At 40.0% G+C, this 23,581-nt stretch overlaps 1 protein-coding gene across 1 annotated transcript in view; it reads right to left on the minus strand.

Moving 5' to 3' along the window:
- Positions 1 to 18,352, minus strand: part of erfl3 (Ets2 repressor factor like 3) — a 59,605-nt gene extending 41,253 nt beyond the window's left edge. Inside the window, exon 1 of the mRNA XM_084727186.1 lies at positions 17,711 to 18,352. Within this exon, the coding sequence (XP_084583312.1) occupies positions 17,711 to 17,732 (22 nt within the window). The 5' untranslated portion in view covers positions 17,733 to 18,352. The remainder of the gene's footprint in view (positions 1 to 17,710) is intronic.
- Positions 18,353 to 23,581: the final 5,229 nt, after the last annotated feature.

Here is a 23,581-nt window from a genome sequence, read left to right on the forward strand (position 1 = left end):
GCAGCTTTTGTGAAAGAGGTGGCACGTACTCTACAGATATCAAGGGCTCATTCTAAGGTAATGAAAAACTAATGATTCTTATTTTCAGGTGATTATACAATAATAAAAACACATTTACGGATATTAAATTGAATTCCTGTCATATTCTACCAATAGATCCCTCTAAATCTTGAACACTGGACCTTTAAGTCAACATTCATCAAGACAGCTACAGCGCTGCAAATTAAAATAACACTGATTCTACAATATAGTTTACAATAAATTTGAATTAATCTTAAAACTAGGGGTGGGCAACATTGCCCTAAAATAATACCACAATATTTTAGGGTATTTCTGCAATAATGATATTCTTGACAATATGACAAAATACTGAAAAATATATATATATATATATATATATATATTTTTTTTTTTTTTTTACTTAAACTAGCTGTTGAGCTCTCCTTGCAGGATTTTTGGCTCTCTTCTTACTTAATCGGATGCTTCTCCTTGTGGTGGTGACATTTGTTGTACTGCCCCCTTATGCAGTTAGTCTTCTTGTAATTACATGTCACTGTGGCATATAATCTGAAATTTTGTAACCAAACCACTTCCACACTACTGAAGCCCACCCACCATTATCACAATACGATAACCGTAACAATATATTGTGAATGACACATCCCTAGCTAAAACGAATAGTTGTTGACTACTTTGATTATTGATTTTCATGTAATATCACTTTTCAAGCGAAAACGCCAAATATTCTCTGGTTAAATCTTCTCAGTTGAGAAACTTTGCTCCTTTTCTTTTCTTTATTTTATTATAAACTGAATATCTTTGAGTCTGGACTAACATAGTGTCACCTTGGACTTTGGGAGGGTTAAATGTAAAGGGTAAAATACTAAAATACTGATCTGTAGTGTTTTTTTTTTAAAATAAATATCAAAATCTTGCTAGCTTGTTTCTAGGGCTGCATGATATGGTAAAAAAAAGTCATTTTATGATTATTTTGGCTGAAATTGTAACTGCAATGTGTGATACAATCGTGAAAATGATCATATGGTATTACAATTTTCATTTTTACTGAAAAAAAAACCAAAACAAAAAACAAAACAACTGAAATAGTGATGACGTGACATTTGTTAGGGTCTATACAAAACAAACATGTTTTCTTACATCTGGGGAACAAGATTTGTAGGCCAGGGCAGCTCTGCAGCACTCCAGTACTTCATTATAATGCTGCAAGCCTTACTTTAATAATTTCAGAACAACCAAAAATGCGGAAGATGTTTTTACCTTTATTGAACAGTTCATGGTAGACAAGAACAGGAATGGCTGAAGAGAGTTTGAGACAAAATACCCATCCTGGGCTTGACCAGGACAGGTCGATCAAGTTACACGTTCACCTTAAACCACTGATTCACTCCTCAAAAATATCCTACTACCTAAGTAAAATGTGAATTCAACAGCACAAGGCCCAGTATTACACAAAATCACCTCCCTTTCCCCGTCATACCTTACTTACTTTCCTTACTACTGCTGCTGCAGACTGGGAAACTCTACAACTACACAATTTTTAACTTTTTAAATTACAGTAAATATGATATATTTACTGTAATAAATCATAAAATGACCACAATATCCATCAAACATTAAGGAAATGTGTATAATTGAAATACTCACTCCTGCCACAGTGTCCTCCTTTGGAATTTCTATTTGGAGATTAGTGCTAAAATTAATGCCGAAAGTTCACTGAATGAGTAAGTGTCTGTTCATGAGTTGTAAGAAATCATAAATAGCCTTGTAGGAGGCGTAAATGTTTTTACCGGTTAATTAAGCAATATGTTAATGGAGTCTAGCAGGCAATGAGACAGACAGTCACTTAACTTAAACTCAAGACTGTCTATTTTCAGAGCACTGGGCTTTTATTTTCGGGATAGCAGCCTTAGCTTTACATTAACAGACAAATGACAGTTATAAAAAGCTGATCAACTTAAAGTGGAGTTACTCGTCGTCGCTTACTTCTGTCAATTTAAGATGTTGTGTTTGTCTCGCACTCCTACAGTATTCCTGCAGCCTATCTATTTAACTTCAACTCATTTAATATACAATCTATGGCTCCAACTCACTATTTGAACCTCAGTACTAGTTTTTCATGCACATTTGCTCCTTTAAGTGTTCTTCTATATTTATTTATTTTTCTCTATCTAATCTATTTGTTATATCAAATACTATGCTCTTATACGTGATTTTCTTCTTCTAACAAGACTGCCTTTTCAATGTTGCTGTTGGGAAATCGTGCGTGTCAAAAATAAATACCAGGTGTCAGGAGAAACAGAAAGAGAAAACGACAAGAGGGAAGGAAGTGAAAAAAGAGAGAAATGAATGAGCGATGGGGAAGGAAGTAAGTTCACAGAGATAAAAGACTGAGTAGCAGAGAAAGAGAGAGAGAGCAATGAACTTTCTCCCCTCTGTCAGTGTACTGCTTGGATGGTGTTATGTAAGAGCTGAGTGTACACACACCGATTACCTCCGCTTGGTGGAACTCATAACATGAGGCGCTACCTCACTCTGTGTGTGTGTGCGTGGGGGTTGGTACGTGGGTACATGTGTGTGAACATACAATAGTGATACCTCTCAGTTACATTTCACACACAAAGACACAAGCGCATATTATACAGACAGCGTACATACAAACTATTGTCCTGAGTGCTGATTCAAAAGGGCTCAGATCATTCGTCCAAGGTGTAAGGTAGCATGGGGGTTCCCCATGAAGTGACAGCTGCACTGGCTTACAGTTACATCTCCACAATACTAGTCTGATGACACACATACACACATCCCAACAAAAGATCAGACTCACACACACTATTAATTTAGGAAATAATTCAATTGTTGCACAGTTAAAACCTTAATTGTGTTATCTAAGTAAGTAAGACTGATATTAATCTTCAACCACTGAAATCACTGCAGCTTGTAACTGATGTCTGTGTCTTTTAATTCAGAGAAGGGCTGTGAATAACAGTTTGTAAAATTAGATAGTTTTCATCAATGTGGACAAGAAGCATCAACTAGAGACAGGCAGTTTGACAAATCTATCAGTGACTGTCCATTACTCGCTGTTTTTTTAGCTGCTGGTCATCATTGGTGTAAAATATTTCCTTTTTTGACATTTTTTGAATTTATTCTGATTCTATATAGAATTGGATGTAGCAAACATGAGGTAGCGAACATGCGGCTCGCACACATCTCAGGAACATGGTGTGTCTGTGTGAGTGTGTGTGTGTGTGTGTGTGTGTGTGTGTGTGTGTGTGTGGGAAGAGGAGTCCATATTGCCTAACCCTACCCCATGCACTTCAGCATGTTAACTATTACCTTTAAATTTCCTTTAATCTGATTATTTACTGTATTTGTAGCTGGATGTACTTGATTGTACTGTACTAGATATTTTTTATGTTGGCACTTTTAAGTTTAAATTTCTGTCTCCTCAACGATCTGAGGTATCCATAATCAGGCAAAAAAAATGGTGTCTAAGATACCTGCCAACAACAAGCACACTGGAAAAATGGGCATGGGGCTCCTTTCATCAATGAATGCACATTCTTGCTGCTCTGTCTGTAATCTGATAATTAAATTCTACCCTGTAAACAAAATAAGGACCAGACAATATGGACAAAATCAAATATCATAATATAATAAAATATTTTTGACCAAATACCTCAATATTGATATAACTGCAATATTGCTATTGGTGCTTTCACAAAATATTAACAAAATGATATTTTTTTGATAAATATTCACCAGTAATGTGGATATAATGACTGAGTGTAAAAGTAAAAATACAGCTAGAACAGTACTTAAGTTAAAAAAAATCACTTTACAGTGATGCAGCCTTGAAATCAAGCAGAGACAACATTAATCCATGTGATGATAAAAGGTATCCAAGTTCAAAGACAATATCTAGTCTCATATCACACTGTCGATATAATATTGATATATTGCCCAGCCCTAGAACCAAAATACTGGCAATCACAGATTAACTGCATGGTGGTGGCAAAAATTTGTGACTTATTGCCGCACCCTTCATTACACAGAGAAACGAGTTTACACATTCACATCACTGACATCAATGAGTCACACGCGCACGCATAGATCCCACGTTCCCACACACACCTCTGCACGCTGCCTCCTCTAACAACTAACCTAAGGGAGAGAGTGTACCTTTGCACAGAACCCAGCTAATACTTGGGCCAGACGAACACAATAACCCTACTAACACAACACCCACACACAAACAGAGGATACTAGCTGGGGGCCTGCCGAAGAAAAAGCTGTGTATGAGGGTACGTGTGATGCTCAATGCTCGTGTGTGAGAGTGACTACAAAGCCCCTAGTGTATATTAGCGTGAATATGGGCAGAAACTGTTCACTGAAATTATGGTTACATCATTTCTAATTCATTTTCTGCACTCTTTCTGTAGCCTGCAGTCAAGACTGTAGCTGATATTTATGATTGACGTCTCTTGGCAGGAAAAATATTCTGCACTTCAGACTTGTTTCCAAGGTAACATGTATACAAAGTATTAACAGATATGCACATGCTGGCAGTTAAAGAGCAGACATGCTACATTACAGAAAATATTCCAATGAGCATTTTTATTGATGTGATGTGACCTGTACATTGAAGTCACAACACCCTCATCTAGATTATCTTTTTAATTGGTGATAAAAAACAAAACAAAAAACAAAACACTAACTTGAATTTCAGTTGTACTGGGCTTAAGAGCCTCCCTGTCCTTCACTTGATAGTCTCTTACCAACCCTTTTGACCAAGCACCTTTTATCCATTTTCTCTTCCTCCAACACCCTTTTGGTTGTCCCTATATAGCTCGTCATCTTTCCCTCCTTCCCTTTTTGCTTTGTAAATCCCCCTGCTGCTCTTGATCCATTCTTCCCTTCTTTTCGTTTTCCCTCTCACCCTGTGACTGGTCAGGGGATCTAGCTCACTGTTCTCTTCATCAAAAGCTTTAATCCCCTAAAACAACAATCACTGTGTGTGTATGTACAGAAGGCCTATATGTGTGTGCGCCCACCCGCATGCAACTGCCTGGTTGTTACATAATTTCACTGGGCCACATCTGATGCTAAAAATGGACATGGATAAAACTATTGTGACCGAGGGCAGGGCTACTGTACAGAGGCACTGGTGCACACACCGCACACACGTAGCTACACACAGACAACAGAGGCTAGGCAAGCTGTTTAACCCTAATGTCATGCACCAAGGATGCTAATTTTAAGCTTTTTTAAACCTTTTTTCCTTAATGGATCATCAGTCATGCTGGTATTCAATTGTTGATAATCATTCAAGCCTTATAGGCCAGAAAATGCACATTTTTCCTCAATGAAAACTATAAACATGAGTTATTTTTGCAACACAATCAAAGTAAATTGTGTGTTCTGACTTGAGATGTCCATGATTAGTCGATTAAATAATTAGACTTCACTACCCGTGCTAGTCTGCACCACAAATACTAGTCAGTTAAACTAATTATAAATATTTTATTAATGTACAAGGCCAGTTAACAGTTGCTTCTAAGATGTTATGCAGCTGCCTGCCACTGGCGCATGCTAAAGCCCAGATGCTCTGGACACTGTAATCGGTAAAGGGGGAGAGAGGACATCTTGTAAGACCACTCAACTGAGGCAATACTTAACCACATTAAGCACAGGCATGTGGATGTTAACCTGCAAGGAAAGCAGACTGCTGGTGCTAGCAATGCTAACATTAGGCACACTGTATGGCAGCTACTGCTAGCTGTGGATAAATGATTATTTACCAGCAGACACTGGTCCTGATCCTACTCAGTCCGAAAAGATAACACATTTAGTGAGCAGTTATGCTGAGTAGGATAACATACTGTGCGAAGTTTCCATAGCATTTAAAATATGGTTTATTTACTGAAGAATGTTCTGTTTCAAATGGCTCTTAATACAAGGAGCGCTTTTTGGACAATGTTTAACATTACTGATTAGTAACTAGTGCTCAATTATGACATTCTTAGTTCTTACTAATAAAATATTTCAAGGTACTACGGTTCTATCATGATGAATTGTATAAAATAAAGCAATCACTCAAAATCACTGCTCCTGCTCCCCTGGTGGTTATTCCACTACAAAACAAAATTTGGCTAGATAAATAGGATAGTAGGACACAAATGCTTCTGTCAGGTGAAAAAATCAAATGGGCTGCCTCAATTCTTACTACAGACATAAGCCTTACTGGTAATTTAAGAAAATATCTATATAATAGTATCTATGTGGTGAGGGGTGGTCATAAGTACAGTCTGTAGTGTGTAACTTTATTTTAATAAAAAAAGGGTAGAGTTTTGCAAAGGACAATACTGTAATTGAGGGGGCTGGTAAAAAGGAAAAAGCAACTACAGTGAACTATTTAGATTAAGAGGCGTAGACGACAGGCACTTTAACAAAATTCACTGTCTTTGACTAAGTGTAACACTTCTCCAACATGAATTATTAACTCAAACTTCAGCAAATTACCCACACCAAAGAAAGTGTAATGTGTCATTTAAAATTCATCCCATCCAATAAAAGGTTTGAGTCAAAACACCCAATGTTTGGTCCCTGGCTGGGATGAAAAAATAAATAAATAAATAGGATATGTGGATATGTTTTGGTCAAGGCACTAAAAGAGTGGAGAGTGGCTGGCTAGCACACTCACTTATGGGCAAATTCCCGAAGAAATGTGTGACAAGATGTGTGTGCTTCCAGCTGTGTGTGTGTGTGCACGGAGGGGGATATGCTATATGATGTGCTGCACTGATGGCCGACTTTGTCATTAATGTTTAATCACTCTGCTTTCCTATAAATACCTTTCCAATGATCCCATGCATTATTCAGTTTCTCTCAGGCCAGCACGCACACACACACACAGATACACAAACAGAGAAACACACAGACACACACCTGGAGAGCCAAGAAAAAGCCCGTGCCCTGGAGGAAGGAAGTCTTATGAACATTTAAGAGGACGATGGCCAGTTGACAAAAATAGAGTCGGATGTTTGTCCTGCTGTGAGTGCAATCTTTATTCTGCCCGTGACCACACATCTTGGAAGGAGCCCTTGGCTGTGTGTGTGTTTGTGTGAGTACGGACATATGTTCAAACTGCTACATGCACTGAGGCCAGCTTGCACTTGATACCAGCTTGTGGTCTAGACTGACTTCCAACTCATTTTTTGAGTTTTCAGGGCGACTCTGCGAACACCAGCCACCACTGATAGCCAATGCTTTTTGACAGTGACTGACAGGTTTCTACACTATTTGAGCCATGTTAGCAGACAACCGTGCTGTATCTGGTGGTATCATTTTGGCAGGTAAATCAGGGTGTCCAGTGAAAGAAGACAGAGACAGGGTAGGGTCACATGAAGCAGGAAAGAGGGGGAGAGGAGGAAAGAGGAGGAGGCTAATGGAAGAGGAGCTGCCACTAGGGTATTAGTCCATGGATTGGTGACACAGAAATGATAGCAAGAGGGAGGAGAAAATGGTGGAATTGGGGGGGGTCAATCGATGCCTAAAAAGGTTTCACTCCCCTACAGGGACATGTGCATCTGTGTGTGCACAAACACAACAGTCTGTTTCAAATGAAAACACTATCTCTCTCTCTCTCTCTCTCTCTCTCTCTCTCTCTCTCTCTCCCTCCCTCTCTCTCCCTCTCTCTCCCTCTCTCTCCCTCTCTCTCTCATATACATACACACAGGTCATGGTTCCATCAAGTCAGAAATCTAGAGTGACCAGCTTGTGATTCCTGTAAGAAGTAGATTAGCAATCACTTGGTCTAATTTAGGTTGAGACAGAGAGTTTGTGTTTGTAAATCTCCAATATAAAAGACAGTGCTTGCGTGTGGAGTTGTCCAGAAGGATGAAATTAGATCAAGCAGTCACAGCTGATAAAAAGCAGAGGATGTCCTCTTTCCACTTATCACTTTCCCTGTCGCACACGCACACACACACACACACACACACACACACACACACACACTGCTTCTGCTTACCCTACCAGACACAGAGCCATTTGGCTCACAATTAGGTGGTGTCTAAATGTACACACATGCAAAAAGTCCATGTGTTATTTCACAGTGTATGCTCAGATGAGGAAGGAGCTGGCTTTCTTTCCATTACAAGGGACAGTTCGAATTATTTGACATGCAGTTGTGTGAGGTACTTGTCAACAGTCAGAGTATTACCAAGAGTGGCAATTAACAAATTCCCTATTTAGAGAAGCAGAGAAGAGTACCAGCACAGAGGCAATGTACTGTTGTGGACAGGGTCAGCAGCAAACTGTATTTTAGGCACTTAAAAGGCCCATTTTAAAAAAAAACATTAGTTTTAATATTAATATATGTAGAGTATATGTAGTAGCTTTACAATGCCAGAAGACAGCCTCTTCCAACTCCCGTTTTCTGCTATTTTAAATAGCTGAATTTTCCAATGGAGTCTGGTTGAGCAAGAGATAGTGAGTTTTGGCTTCCATAATGGTGGTTTCCAGGTGGAAAAGGCTGTCTTACAGCGAAGTAAAGCAGTGAAAGTATTCTAAATATAGTGTACACTTAAACAGATATTGATTTTTTTTTTTTTTTTGGCCAAGCCTTTTGGTGACTAAAATATCTTCTTGTGCTGACCCTGTCCACAGACGTATATTGCTTAACTTCAATGCTACTGGCCCTCTCTACTTCTTCAAACTGGGTGTGTGTCGACTGACATTCACTGTAGGTAATACACTGACTATCAATAAGTATCTCACAACCTCACTTCAAATAATCTGAACTATACCTTTAATGGCAAGAAAGTCAACTCTTTCCTCATGCCAGTATGGGTATACACTGTGACAGCTGGACTGATTGCATGTGTGTACATACAGATTCATTTGAAGCCTAACAGGTACACTTAATAAATCTTTTTCATTAACAAAAGTTAGGGACAGTTTGTTCCCAAATCGACACATTTTACCTCTCATATGGCATTCCCACCTAAAGCCGTGCCTCTCAAATGCACATAACTTTCTCACTCACACAGGCTGTGATGAGTTGGCTCAAAGTTCAAAATGAACTCTGACGTATAAAAGAGAACAGGTCTGAACATGGAGGGAGAGAGCGAAACAAGATAAAGAAGGCCGAGAGACAAACACAGCCAGCACAGTGAGACAGACAGACAGGCAGAGGAAGAGGAAAGACTGGAAGAAAAGAAAACTCCAAACGTGATCTTGCATTCCTTACATGGGGTGCAGGGAAGGAGAGAAAGAGAGAGGCAAGGAAAAAAGAGGGAGGGATGGGGGAAGGGAGAGAAGGGAGGAGAGGAGGAAGGTGACAAGAGAGAAAGTTTAACTTGGCGCCAGACGGCATTTCAATACCCTACAACTAACCACACAGACACTCGCACAAAATATCGACACTATGCAAGTGGCACAGAAGTCCTTTTGGTGACTTCCCATCGTCTGAAATTAGATTAGATATTTGCCCTCCACCCCCGCTCCCTGGGTCCAGCACAGAGGCAGATTCCCAGATAAAAATAGCCAGAGGAACTATTCAAACACTGCTGCCTTTCTGCAGGGAGTGTCTGCTGACTGCACTGGACTTAAGGGGTTAGAGAGGGGTTAGGAGCTCCACTCGCCACCTCCCTGAATCAGAGGGCCTGGGACAGCAGGACAACCTGATCTCTGCCAGACTTATAGACACACACAAGCACTAATGAAGTTTATAATGCTGTGTACAAGAATAGTTGCGATTGCTGTTTTACCATTACCAAGGACTGCCCAATTGCCAATACTATATATGATTAATAATGGATTATTATACACAATTAACCATGCAATCCAATTGCAGTTTAGGGCTGAGTATCATTTAAAAAATTACAATATCAGTAAATCTTAAAGTTATACTGATACCAATAGATTGCCTGATTTGATACCTTTTTTCTACTTCATTTGATACCCATAGTGTGAATGGAAGCAGTCTTGAAATAATCCTTTTATGCGTTTTGTTTTGTCACAGAGGCCTCAGGCTTGTAGTACAGTCATTGTTTTGGATGTTTTGGTGGCATGTCGACCTGCTGAACTGCTGTCAAATAAAACATTGCTCGGATTCACAGACTGTATGAGTTGTAGCTGCTACAATAGAGGGCCAATCACACGTCAAATTAAAACAAAGAACACAACCCAAAGATATTCAGTGTACTGTCACAGCAGACTAAAAACAGTAAATATTCATATTTGAGTATCTGAATCAGAGGATCTGGGCATTTTTAATAAAAAATGACACATAATGATCAATCAATTTTTAAAATAGTCTGTGATTAATTTAACGGTCAATTAGTAATTATTAATCGTTGCAGCTCTAACAGTCTGCAAGCAAAATCAAATAAAAATTGTTGTTTTTAGATGTCAGAACAAAAATGGTCAAACAGGTATCATTTGGAGAAGTTTCAATACTACTTGCTACTGGGTTATTTGAGTTGATACTTTAAAGGTATTGAGTATCAATCACCAGCCCTAGTGCAGATTAACACATGTTCTGGTGGTCTCTTTAAATAAAAGAGATTCACCTTAAACACGAGACTTACTGAGGCCATATTAAAGTTAAAAAATTTGTCAGTTAATTTTAATTCACAGTGGATAGTGTGGATCCATTCTTGGTGTTTTGATCCTGCCGGGAATGTACGTTAGCAGCCCACTGTGTGCAGATCCCGACTGAAAAGATGCCCTCAGCATGACCAGTATTATTGGGGTTAATCTAAGAAGATTAGGAGTATACATTACAACGCCACTCGGGCTGAGCGCTACCACTGGCAAAAACAGCCACCGTTGGGTGCAGAGGCATCAGTAGAGGATTATGAGAAACTACTCTGTGTGTCTGTGTCTGTGTGTGTGTGTGTGTGTGTGTGTGTGTGTGTGTGTGGTGTGTGGTGTGTACGTGCACAACAGGCCAGGCCAGGTGGTTGTGGTGTGGTTTAGAAATGGAGCAAGGGGAAATGGGTGAAGGAAAAGTTAGCTTCATGACTGAGTGGCTGACTGACTAAATGCTGTCATGGTCTTGACAGCTTACACTCTGATTATACTCCAACCAACAGAGAGGTGACACTCCAGGCTCTAACCTATAAGGACAGGTCATTGTGTTGTGAGGATCCAAAATAAAACCTCTCATCTGGAAGGATCACGGGAGTAGAGTTACCTGATCTTCACTGGTGTGTGTGTGTGTGTGTGTGTGTGTGTGTGTGTGTGTGTGCGCATGTCATCAGACTCAGATCAGTTTCAACGGCGCCGCTATCACCAAGAAGCTGTTATACATACACCCACAAGCACCAACGCGCACACTTTGTTCACAACTAATACCTTTACACAGCTGCCCACCCAGAAAACCCTGTCTCCTTCATATACACATTTGATATTGTTTTACAATGACATGCCATTCTGCGCCTCACTCTGAGTCACCCCTACAACAATGTAGCTCTGTAAACTCCCCGTATTGCATTACAATACACATGCATGCGCAAACACAAACAGCTGCTCAACAGTGCAGGTCAATCCATGCACACCAACACACCCTACTGCATTCTCAACATGAATTTTGATACCCATTTGAAAAGAGAATGTCTGTGTGTGTGTGTGTGTGTGTGTGTGTGTGTGTGTGTGTGTGTGTGTGTGTGTGTGTTTGTGTGTGTGTGTGTGTGCATGATGGGTTGTGTATGCATTTTAAGGCTGCAGGCTTCAATAAAACATTTACCTTCCATCTCTTCAAATAATAGGCATTATGTTGATTGCATTATTTAATCAGTTTTATTCATATTGTGCTAAGGAGGTATTTAAAATATGTGTGTATATAAATGCATGCATGCCTTTGCTAGTCACTGAGTGAGTGTGTTCAGGAAAGGCTTGCAGAGATAGTGACTGTTGTGTTTTCCCCTCATGTGTAATGCAACACAGCCGGCAACTATTAACCTTCTAAGCAGGAATGTGGGAGGTCCAAGAATTCCAATAAAAAGCAGCAGTGTGAGTGAGTGTGTGTTCTGTATATGTACTCACACATATGTCCCTCACAGTGTTACAGTTATCTGTCAACAATCCATCCCATCCAGACCCAACTCATTACCATCTCTGACCAATAGCCAATACGGTCAATATGGGGTCATGCTGTGGCTACAACCAATGGCATCACAGTAAAACTAGGCTCAACTAACATCACAGACATACGCACATAGCCTGAGGACACATTTAGTTCTGCAGCTGTGTTATAAGCGTAAAAGTGAATTTTAAATGGTGCTTTTCAGTGTAGAACATAGCAACCATGCAGTTGATCAAACAGGTCTAAGAGGTCAATAATCTATAAGACTGGATGTACAGATCTGAGGTTAATGTGTGGGTCCCTGGGGCAGTGGGGAGTGGGGGGACGAACAGGCCGCCAGCAGCACTGGACAGCGGTCAGAAGCACCCAGGCTATCAAGGGTAATGCTGCCTTGTTGGCTGTGGTCTCTCTGGTCTCCCTGGTCAAGGGCGGCCCAGGACTAATGGTGGGGAGGTCCATTAGTGTCGACTGGCTGAGCACATTGTTCCCTTTGGTCACATTCCTGGCTAAATACAGACATTTCCACAACTGAAGGCCTTCTCTACCAGAAGTCATTTGTCAACTTAGTATCACAGACAACCATGTCAAAACTTTTACAAAAAACTGTTTATTAAGTCAGTCTCTATAATATTGAGCATAAAATCCATTATTTTACAACGACTTAAAACACTACATCAAAGATATAATTCGTAGCAAACTCCATAGGCAAAATCAGTAATTCTATCTCACAGGACATGGGACTTGCTGGACTACCGCTGCCTCAAACTTGTAGTTTGTGTGTCTTACTCTGTGACTTAAGTGAGTCTGAATTTTCCTTTTAAAACACAGATGTCACACAATAACACACAAACAAACTGACAGATTGGGCAAGTGGTAGACCAACAACTCCCAAGGTAAAATTACTGATTTCATCTATAGCGATTGGTTGGTTTGGAGAGAGCAACATTTGGCTTGTATACTGGCCATTTTCTGTAAGAAATGGCAAGGTAAAAGCGCTGAAAATACTCTAAATATAGTGTACACTTAAACTGATAATGAGTTTTTTAGGTGGGCTTTTTTTAAAATAGCTAAGCTTTATTAGCTAAACACCTACCTTTTGTTGCTGACCCTGGCCACAACAGTTCATTGCTTAGCTACTGTGCTGGTACTACTCTCTGCTTCTCCAAACTGGGGGCGTGCCAACCGCCATCTATGGTTGGTAGTACACTGACAATCGATAAGTACCTCATTCAGCTCTACATCAAATAATCCGAACTATCCCTTTAAAATAGTTATTACATTGTAAATATTAAGCTGTGAAGTGCTGCATAAGATTTTAGCCCACAATTTTGTCAGCAAAGATACATCACAGCAGTATTCCCAAGAGCTTATATGTTCACACCAGTAATCAAAGTTGATTCTTGGCACATAATAGAATTTGCCAGCTTTTTCAGATGGAAGATAACCACTTTTGTTATGGAACATCATCTGTTTTAGACTTAAAGCATGTTGGCTGAGCCCAATCACAGCAGGACACTGTCCCATAAACCAGGCTGTAAAACGGTATTGGGATAATGGGAGGTAGTGGTTTTGCTGTGGTCAGCACTGCGAGGGAGTTTTCACAGATAAGGCTAATCGCTGTGCTTATCATCACAGTGGTTGTGTGTTGAGATTGAAAAGCATATGCTTGCAATCGCACACATAAACCCACACAGGGAAAAGGTGAAATGTTCCTTCTCAGTGCCTTGCTCACAGCCTACCCTTTTGTCTCCTGCCCTGCCACATCATAACACAAGGAAGGACTGCGTGTGTGACTGCATGTGTGTGTCTAGAATAAATGGTAAAATGGTTCCATGGCATGTCAATCACACTGGGGAAGCAACACAAAACAATCCTCATTAAACTATATAGTTGAATGACTGATGGAAAATAGCCCACATTTTACCTCACACTTTCTTTCTGACACACACATGCATGCACAAGTGCGGTCTCTTCACTTGTCAAAAGCACCACCAAACTATGAGCTACTCCGCACCATTATGAGTACAATGAGAGGTCCCTGGCCCCACAAGTCCACACACAATCAGCCCCAAGGCCTGCCCCACTCCCACCATTGTCCCATACTCCACACACATACACATACAATGGCCACTCCAGAGCCAGGGGTCCCACTATGCAATTCCATCACACAAAGACACACACCCGTCCTTATCCCGTCAGAGAGAGAAAGAAAAGGATGACAGAAGTGGCAGAAGAAAAATCGTAAACCCTTGGGAAGGGATAGAAGAAAATGAGCGAAACACAAAGTGTAAAGTGTGTCCAGTTGGGGAGTAGATAACATATTAGGAATGGAAAGGAGAGGCATGCAGTAGGCAAGTTATTATTGTGTGTATGTTCTTATCACCAGAGCTTTAACAATTATCGGTACAGCCTTTGAGGTATACAAAATTTGGATATATGACTAAGTGTAGACGAGCTACTACCAACTCCCTGTGTGCTGATTAATGCAACCTGTAGAATACGTTGCCTCCAAGCAATTCCCCAGCCTACATAAAACACTAACAGAAGACCAGGTAAACAGCAGTGATTAGATACAAACAAATTAAATCAGAGACTTTGCAACACCACAAAACCAACACCAATCTGCCAGCAACAACAGATGCATCTATTGCCCCGCCATTTCCTGCTTCATCACATCAATTCTCTATCTCAGCAGAAATCCTATCATCTATTCAGGCTAATGAAGTGACTGTGGAAAACGGGAGTGCAAGGGGAAGTATCTGGTGATGGAGAGAATGGAGGTAAGCTTCATAGATGCAGTAGCTTACCATATGGGATGTAATCCTACATCACCAAACATCCGAGGAAGGGATGATTACATTTTTTATCCTACACATATCCAGGCACGGTTATATCCTTCCGTATTCAAGAAACGTGCTCACTGGGAATGATGGGATCTACACAGGTTAAGGGTTAAAACTTGTGTCCTGATTGCAAGCGCAGTAGGAGATCAGACAGATCAGGACAGCACTGCGGATTAACCAGTTCAATAATTCTGTTTAAAGGTTCTGTTATAAGATCAGATTTGTTGTTAGATAACGTCGCCGAGATTGAGTTGCTATGTTTACCAACTAATGCTGAAAGGATTAATCAATTAGTTAAATAAAAAAGAATTAATCAAGCTTGATACCAGACTAAATAACCTGATTAAAGTAGCTTCACAGGGGAAAGAGGCTGGGGCAGGGGAAATAATAACAAAAAAAATATGTATACAGTGCTTTTCAAAACAAAATTACGAAGTGCTCTACATGGTGGACCAGATTTAAACATTTCAAAAGTGAGGTAAGTAAAATCAGCCAGGTAAACCTATGCAAAAATGAATAAGAAAGGTAAATTATTAATAACTTAATCAGCAACTTTGTTGATTATTGATGACTGACATTCCTAGATGTGACTATTTGCTGGTTTTTCTTACTTAATATAATTTGGCTATAAGCTGTGACCTTGGGGTCAAGGAAATTGTAAAGGGCATCTTTCACTGTCTTCTGACTTTTTACACCTTTATTAAACCTCCTTTATTATACAGTTACTGAACACTTAATGAAGAAAGCAATTGAAAGTTGTTTGTTGCAGCTCTGATCATTAGCCTATAAATTGAAAACTTTGAGACTTTCAGGACTGTCAGACTAAGTAGGTGATGTCAAGACTTAACTTTGAGGTTAACATTTTATACACAAAACCAGTTTAAAAAAAAACAAAAAATGAGAAAGAATGAGAAAACACACACTTTACACCAACATCACAGTTTTTTTTTACCTGTTTTTTAACTTTTACTAAACAGATGCCAAATACAAGCAACCTAATACACAAACACACACCAACTGCATACATCAAACCCATAACCTAAGCACAATCAATGTTTAGTACCTTCCCAGAAGGCCATAAGCTATCTGCTGCCACAAAAACACACTGGGTTCCTTGTAATAAAAGAGCTACTTGTGGTGGGATGTGGTGTGATGTCATGGCAGCCTCCTTGGGGCTGCTGCAGGGAGTGGGTGTGTGTGTGCAGGAATGTGGAGGGTTGAGGGGCTGAGGCTGGGTGCAGCGGGAGTCAGGAGGGGACAGGGTGGGGGAGGGGAGGGGAACGTCCTAAGTGGAAAAGGGTCCCACCACACTGTTTGTCAGTCACACACACGGCCCTCTGCCAAATGCTTACCAGTAACTACTTAGGAAGTCATCACATTGTTCCCGCAGGAAAAACAACTGATTAAATGTGCATATTTTGTTGTACACAGACAATAAAGGATTGTTATACACTTTCAAGTGTTATCCACTGGTTCTCTTGTGCTTAAATTTTGCTCAATTACATCAACTGATACAAATCAAACAATTGCAGTTTTGTCACTTATATAAAGTGTCATGTCCACCACATTATTACTGACAATGGGGCTGCACAAATTGATAAAAAAGAGATATCATGATTATTTTGATATATATTGCCATTGCAATGTGATTCACAATTAGTGGGAGTGATCACTTTTACACCACACTTTTCATTTTCACCGACAAAACTTTTAGATTCATGGTGATGTGACATCTGTACCAATCAAACATGTTTTCTTTCATCTGGACAGGACACCTCTGTAGTGCAACAGTATTTCATTATAGTGCTGTTTAGTCACACATTTTACCTTTATCAATTGCAGCTTCTGCGATTTAGATATTGTACTCGGCCCTACTGCAGTTTCTATATTTTCATTAATTGTGCAGCCATACTTTCAGATGAAATGCCCTAGTCCTATGTGCTTAAATTTTGTTTTGTCAACAGATATAAATCAAACAAATGTGGTTTCGTCACTTTCAGAAATTGTCATGTGAGGCAGATTATTACTGACACTCAAAGAAGGAAAAACTGAAAAGCTGGCACAAATTATAGCACTTCCACTTCCTCCTTTCTAGAGAAAAAATGCTTTGGCTTCCACTGTAGGGAGCAAGAACAAACTTATGCAAGCATTTCAGGAATTAGACAAAATGACACACACAGAGACTCAGCTGACTACTGGAAATCCCCCCCTGCTCTCACTTCAATATGCTGACAGGCAGGCCAAGTACCTGACAAATATATGCTCAGTTTACGGGGTTAATATCAGCTAGATCCAGTCACATCAACAACACCACCACCAGGAGGAGGAGAGAAGTCTTCAAGTAACTTATAAATCAACACGCCAGCATCTCTTTCTCAGTCAGTCAGGAAAAAACACACTCACACAGTGCTTCTAGGATATTCTGCCTGTTCTCTGAAAGGTGCTGGATGGTGAAATTAGGTTGTCAGGGTGACACGGAGGATGTCGCTGTAACAACTGTACAGTAGTTTAACCACTTCCTCTTGTACCGGAGTACTGTACTAAACCTGCACCAGATTTTTGACTCGTATCTAACTTAGATTAACCACCGCACTGATCCTGAACAACTAAAATCAACAGGTTTCAGCGTCTTTTTCGATTGGAAGAAAATGATGTTGGCTTGTGCAGTTAATGTTTGCCACGACAAGTAAACAAGAAAGACAATGGTTGATTAAAGGACAAAAAAATAAGAGCAGGAGTCATGTAAACTTACCAGTATCTCCAGGTGTTTTCATTCTTGCTTCTTTAGCTACTTAGCAAGCGGCTAAAGTTTGCTAGATGAGGATGAATTCCTCAAAGTTGCTTGTGGAAAGAAAAGTCAGTCTCTCGGCCTCTTCCTCCCCCTCTCGTTCCCAATCTGGAAAAGTAGGTGAAGATACACGGCAAACTTTTGGAGCTCGAGCGGCAGCCGCTCCGAACGTTTCCCCCGGCGGCGCTCTGCCAACCGTCCAACCGTCCAAACCGACCGAAGGGCTTTGCTTTCCCGCGACCTGTGCGGTCAAGACCTCGCTGTCGGTCCTCGCTTCTCTTGCCGTTAACTCGCGGCGTTGAAATCTGCTCAAGTTGCGGCGGAAAACGGCCAACCGTCCCGACTCGAGCCAGCCGAAAAGCCTTTCTCTTCTCTTTGAACAAGTTGTGTCGCTAACTGTCCGGTGGCTGTTTACTCCGTCTCAACCGCATCTTCGTCGCTGTTTGACATCTCTCCACCGCGAAGCTTTGTCACTTGTTTGACAGAAATTAACGTTAGAGAGGAGCCTCTCTTTCTTTACAGACTTTTTTAAGTCCTCCACTCACTCTCACACCATTCAGCGCTCGTCTCTCCTCCCCCCCGTGCCTCTCTCCGTCCTCGGGGTGTCGTGTTTCTCTCGGCTCTCTTCTGAGCGGGGCCCGCCCACACTGACGGGAGAGGAGGGAGGGAGAGGGGGGGCTAACGTGGCGAGTCACGCCCACTCACCACGAGCCGAGGCCCGGGCTGGCGTCACTGCAGCACGCGGCGTTGCCTTGGAGACCGCCACAGCGCGCTGTTGCCGTGGTGACGTCACATCCGAGTGCTAAGATTCGAGAGAGGCGCGAGAGCGGCTCGGCTCATGGTGTCCATTTACGTCAATCAGGGGTTACGGTTCTAATTAGGCCCTTTCATGTCAGCATAATTACACTTATTAAATTGGCAAATTAAATCTGAAAGCGTCAGTTAGTGATTAACACTGAAAACAGGAAATTCAAACTCAGCACAGGCCTATTACTGCAGATCAAATCAGGCTGCTTTTACGTATGACTGGAGAGATGAGAACAGTTCTCTTACGCAGAATAAAAACAAAAGTTGGGCATACTGAATTGCACTTTAAGTTCTGCTCCACTCAGAAAACTTGTGTTTTCTCATTCTTCTGCTGACCTCACCTTAAATCACATATAAAGCATTATTTTATGATATCACAATCATTTGCATTGTCTACTATGCAACAGGTGCAATGTTGAAACCTGAAAACTTCCAGTGCATATTGTAAGCTTGTTGCATATTCATAGATTTTTTTCAATGAAGGAAAAGAGTAGATGTGTTTTTAATAATCTTTAAGCAGCATATTGAACTGTTTTTGTTTAAAAACCATATGAAACAAATTACTATTTCAAGTAATGTATTTTTTTTATGTCTTATATATCTGGAGACAATGTTTTAAGTAGGCTACAACAATTGTTATTGGTGAACTATACCACACCTCACTGTAAAGACTGATGAGTGTTTGACAGTCTGCTTTCACATTCATCTACTGAAGGGAAAAAGTTTCTCCATGCTCACCTTTAATTCAACACGTATATGTACAAGCATTATTTTGTCGCAATCATCAGTCATGGTCCAGTGTGCAACAAGTGTGATGTGTAAACAATAAACCTCCACTACACAGGCTGTAGTACACTGAGAATGGAGCTCGGGACGTCTTGCATCTGGAAGATAAAATTTGCAATGAAGCATGTTTGCACACTCAAGATAGATTTTCAATTAAGGAGAGTAGATGTGCCCTTAACAATGTGTACTTAAAAAAAAACACAAGGCAAATTATAATTTAAAGCAGAGTATTTTAATACAGTATATCTTAGGCTGGAAATATATTTGCTTTTAACACATACTGAGAATGAATGCTAAGCAAATGTGGGGATAAACAGCATGTATATCTCTGGCCTTATTAAACTGTATATCTTTTTTAAGATGATCAACTTATCACTTGAGGTTCTTTTTATTAAATGCCAAAATAAACTAGTTCACCTTTTCAAAACTGGATGTCAGATTAAATTGGTAATATACTCCTCTCAGGTTGCTGAAACCTTTAATAAACAGAGGATTTTACCTTTGCGTTATCTGCAAAAAATCTAAGTGAGATAATCTTTTATTTAGATTTAAAATCTAGTCTAAGTTGAATATAGATTGGACTTTCTAACAGTGATCATAGAAGGCTGTTAATGCTGAAATGTAAATGTCACCTGCCTTGTCTTAGTATTTTTACCGAGATATAAGGGATATGTCTGTTACAGATCCTCCAGTACATTTGACACACATTTTAAGCTCAAAGAACCAGTGTGTAGAATTTAGTGGCAATTATGGTGGTGAGCTGACAAACTGCAAATACCTCATGTCACTCTGCTTTTCCAGGCATGTAGGAGAACCTACGGTAGACACAGAATGTGGAAGTCTCTACAAAGAGAGCAGTGTTTGTCTGTTCTGTGATACTGTAGAAACATGGCGGTGCAAAATGGCGAACTCTATGGAAGAGGACCCACAGCCACCGTAGAGCTATAAAGGCTACAGCTCATTCTAAAGTAAAAAAAACCCCAACAGTTCTTATTATCAGATGATTATACACTAATGAAAACATATTTATTAATATTATATTCAATTTCTGACATACTCTGCCAAAAAATCCCCATAAATCATACATATTGAACCTTTAATAAAACTATAGTCTAAGAATAACCACAAGACCTGCTCTTTGATGATGAAACAAAGAAGATGCATATATAATGCATCTACAGCAATGAATATTGATCAAATGTGTCATCAAATGGGAGATTTTCACAATGTTTATTATTAATAGGCTAAATTAGAGTGAACCTGTGATCTGTGAGGCAGTCCATGGGCGTAATGGTGATTTGAGCTGCATGCTAACATCAGCATGCTGACGCGCTCATGGCGATGAGACTGACAGGTATAATGTTTACCATGCTCACCATCTTAGTTTAGAGAGTTAGCATGCTTACATAAACGTAAACCAAAGAACTGTTGCTAGATGAGGAGTCAGAGGATCACCAAAGTAATTACAATTCATCCTCTGCGGATCATGAATATATCAACCAATTTTCGCTGAATGCATCTAGTAAAAGATGAGATATTTTGCTGGATAAGTGCAAGCTCTGACCTGAAATAGATGAAAAGTCAGGGGATCACCAAAGTCGTTAGGGTTCACTCTGTGGCAACCATGAATATCTGTGTGTCTGAATAGCAGATGAGATATCGCAGTCTGGACCGAAGTGGTAATTAATTTAACAATTACTTACAGTGTTTGTTTATTTGTTTATTTAAAGAATCCCTGTTAGCTGGAGCCGAAGTAATAAACGAGTCTTGCTGGGGTCGACGTTACATGAATGAACAGAAAGGACATTAATTTACATAAAATTACATCAGTATATATTCATGCATTAAAAGCTGGTCAACATTGCACATACATGTATATAAATGCTATTAAAAACCCAATATATAAATGATTAAAGTTCTTAAACAGAATGAGAATTATGCAAATCACATGAAAACACAAATATTAAAAAAACTAGCACAGATTTTTACCACCTATTCAGTCTGTCATCTGTATGCCAATAAATGCTACTGCATGTTCTTTTTAAAGGATAATTTATTTTTTATTAGGTGAATATTAAGGGGGTAAATTATTACAATTTGTTATGGTTCTGTAAATGACATTTCTTTTAAGTGAACTAGTCCTTGGGCTTGGTACCACAATATAACCCTTGACAGCAAATCTGGTGTTTTACACTTAATTTCTACTGAAATACATGGGACTTAGATCAAAGCAATGTAGACCAACGTCTACACATAAAAACAACGAAAAAAAAGAGAAACCCTTGTGGTTAATTTGAATATGAACCTGCATCCTGTTCCTCTCATGTAGCACTAACTCTCTTTTCCTCTTTTTTAAAGTGCAGCAGACTGTATCTACCCTTTAACTCACAATCAAACATGTACAATGACGCAGAGTGTGCATTAGCATATGCTATATGTATGCATGTCCATGTGCATATGAAGAACACAGGGACATCCGATCATGTCTTATGTAGGCTGTTCCACTTGACCAATGTCCATCAGGGCTTGTTTGATTGTAAGGACTGGTGTCATGCCCTGGCTTGTTTCCTGTCACCTCGAACACGCCGACCTTCTGCTTCCTCACGTGCCACTGATATGAAGCTGTCATGTGTTATCGATAAGAGCATATGAGTGGGTGAGGCGTCATACACGGGAGGTGAAGTGCATCTCCTCTTTCGCCTTCCCGTACATTGGCACCTGGTGCACGGGACGGAGGCCTTAATGTGTGTTTTTTGTGCATTTCTTTGAGTGTGTTACATCAGTGATACACACCACTGCCCTGCCCTGTCAACAGGATAAGACAGTGGTAGTAAAACAAAGTAAACAAAGTCCCCTGACAGCAGCAACATCCCTGTGGTGTGATTTACTAACAGGATTTCTCTTCTCTTTACTGGCCATTCTCTGACAGGCTGCAGGAAACCCACTCTGCTCTGCCCGATAAGAAACTGGACCAAAGAGAAAAAAAGAGAGCATCTAAATTGGATGCTGAACCTTCATGTTCAGGAAACTGTTATCCTGTATTATTCTTCTTCAGAGCAGGAAAACCTCTGGACAGACCCGCGTGGCATTTTCTCACACAGAGGCTGACAATAGGGCAATCAGCTGGGAACAGGAGAGTTGAACTATTCTCCTCTGCCAGCTTGCATAAAACCACTTAGGCTAAGGTTTCGCTTAAAATTTCATCTCAGGATGCTTTGGGAAAAAATGACTTGCATAAAATCAACATCCATTCTCATCCCAACTCGTCACATACTGACGATTATCCCCGCCCCTCGGTGTCTGCTACTGAAACGCACATGTACCCTTTATCAGTTGTGTTGGACATACCCAGAGAGACATTTTTAACACATGGTTGATGCTGTGAACTGGTTGCAGTTTGGGTAGGCGCAGGCACAAAAAACTGCTTGGTTAGGTTTCGACCATGTTTGTTGATTTTCATTGACATATATAGTGATGGACATCATGATAGTTCGTCAAAAGTAAAGTCAAAACATCTTGATCGTCCCCTGGTGGCTGGCTGCAGTATAGGTCATAAATGTCACCCCCTCCATTTTAGTAGATAGGACATGGTCCAAACATGGTTTCTGTAATTTTAGGTATTTCTTATCACGCAGATGTGTTTAGTTTTATGATTTGTTTGGTTTTAATTAGTTGTTTGATGCTATAAAAAGGGTGATTGAGTTGTGCAGCTGTGGGCCCTGGGCAGGAACTCAAAAGCACGGCTCCAACCATGATCTCTACTGCGCAGATGGTGGATCCAAATGATGTCACCAGCGCAAGATGGCAGCACTCATCTTATCACTCATCTATATCTAGGACATATATATATATATATGTATATATATATATATATATATATATATATATATATATATATATATGTATGTACATATATATATATATATATATATATATATGCATATATATGCAGCATTTTTGCAAAGAAGGAGGAAGTTGAGACACCAGCATCCATCATTTTTTATTTGCTCGCAAGACAACAGTCACATAACAAAAGTCAGGTAATGCATGTGTCTGTTTTGTTGTGGTCCTTATAAATGCATCGCATTGTTGGATATCTATGCCTGCGTGTAGTGTCTGGTGCTTGCTTACAGGGATATAGTATGCACTTTCTGTACTGTTGGATTAATACTAATTTTTTGGACATACTAAAAAATCTCACAAACTGTTTTAGTTTGCTAAAACATGCTAACATGGAAAGTT

This window comes from Lutjanus erythropterus, chromosome 9 (genome assembly GCF_056507025.1).
Source record: "Lutjanus erythropterus isolate fLutEry1 chromosome 9, fLutEry1.hap2, whole genome shotgun sequence".
NCBI lineage: Eukaryota > Metazoa > Chordata > Actinopteri > Lutjaniformes > Lutjanidae > Lutjanus > Lutjanus erythropterus.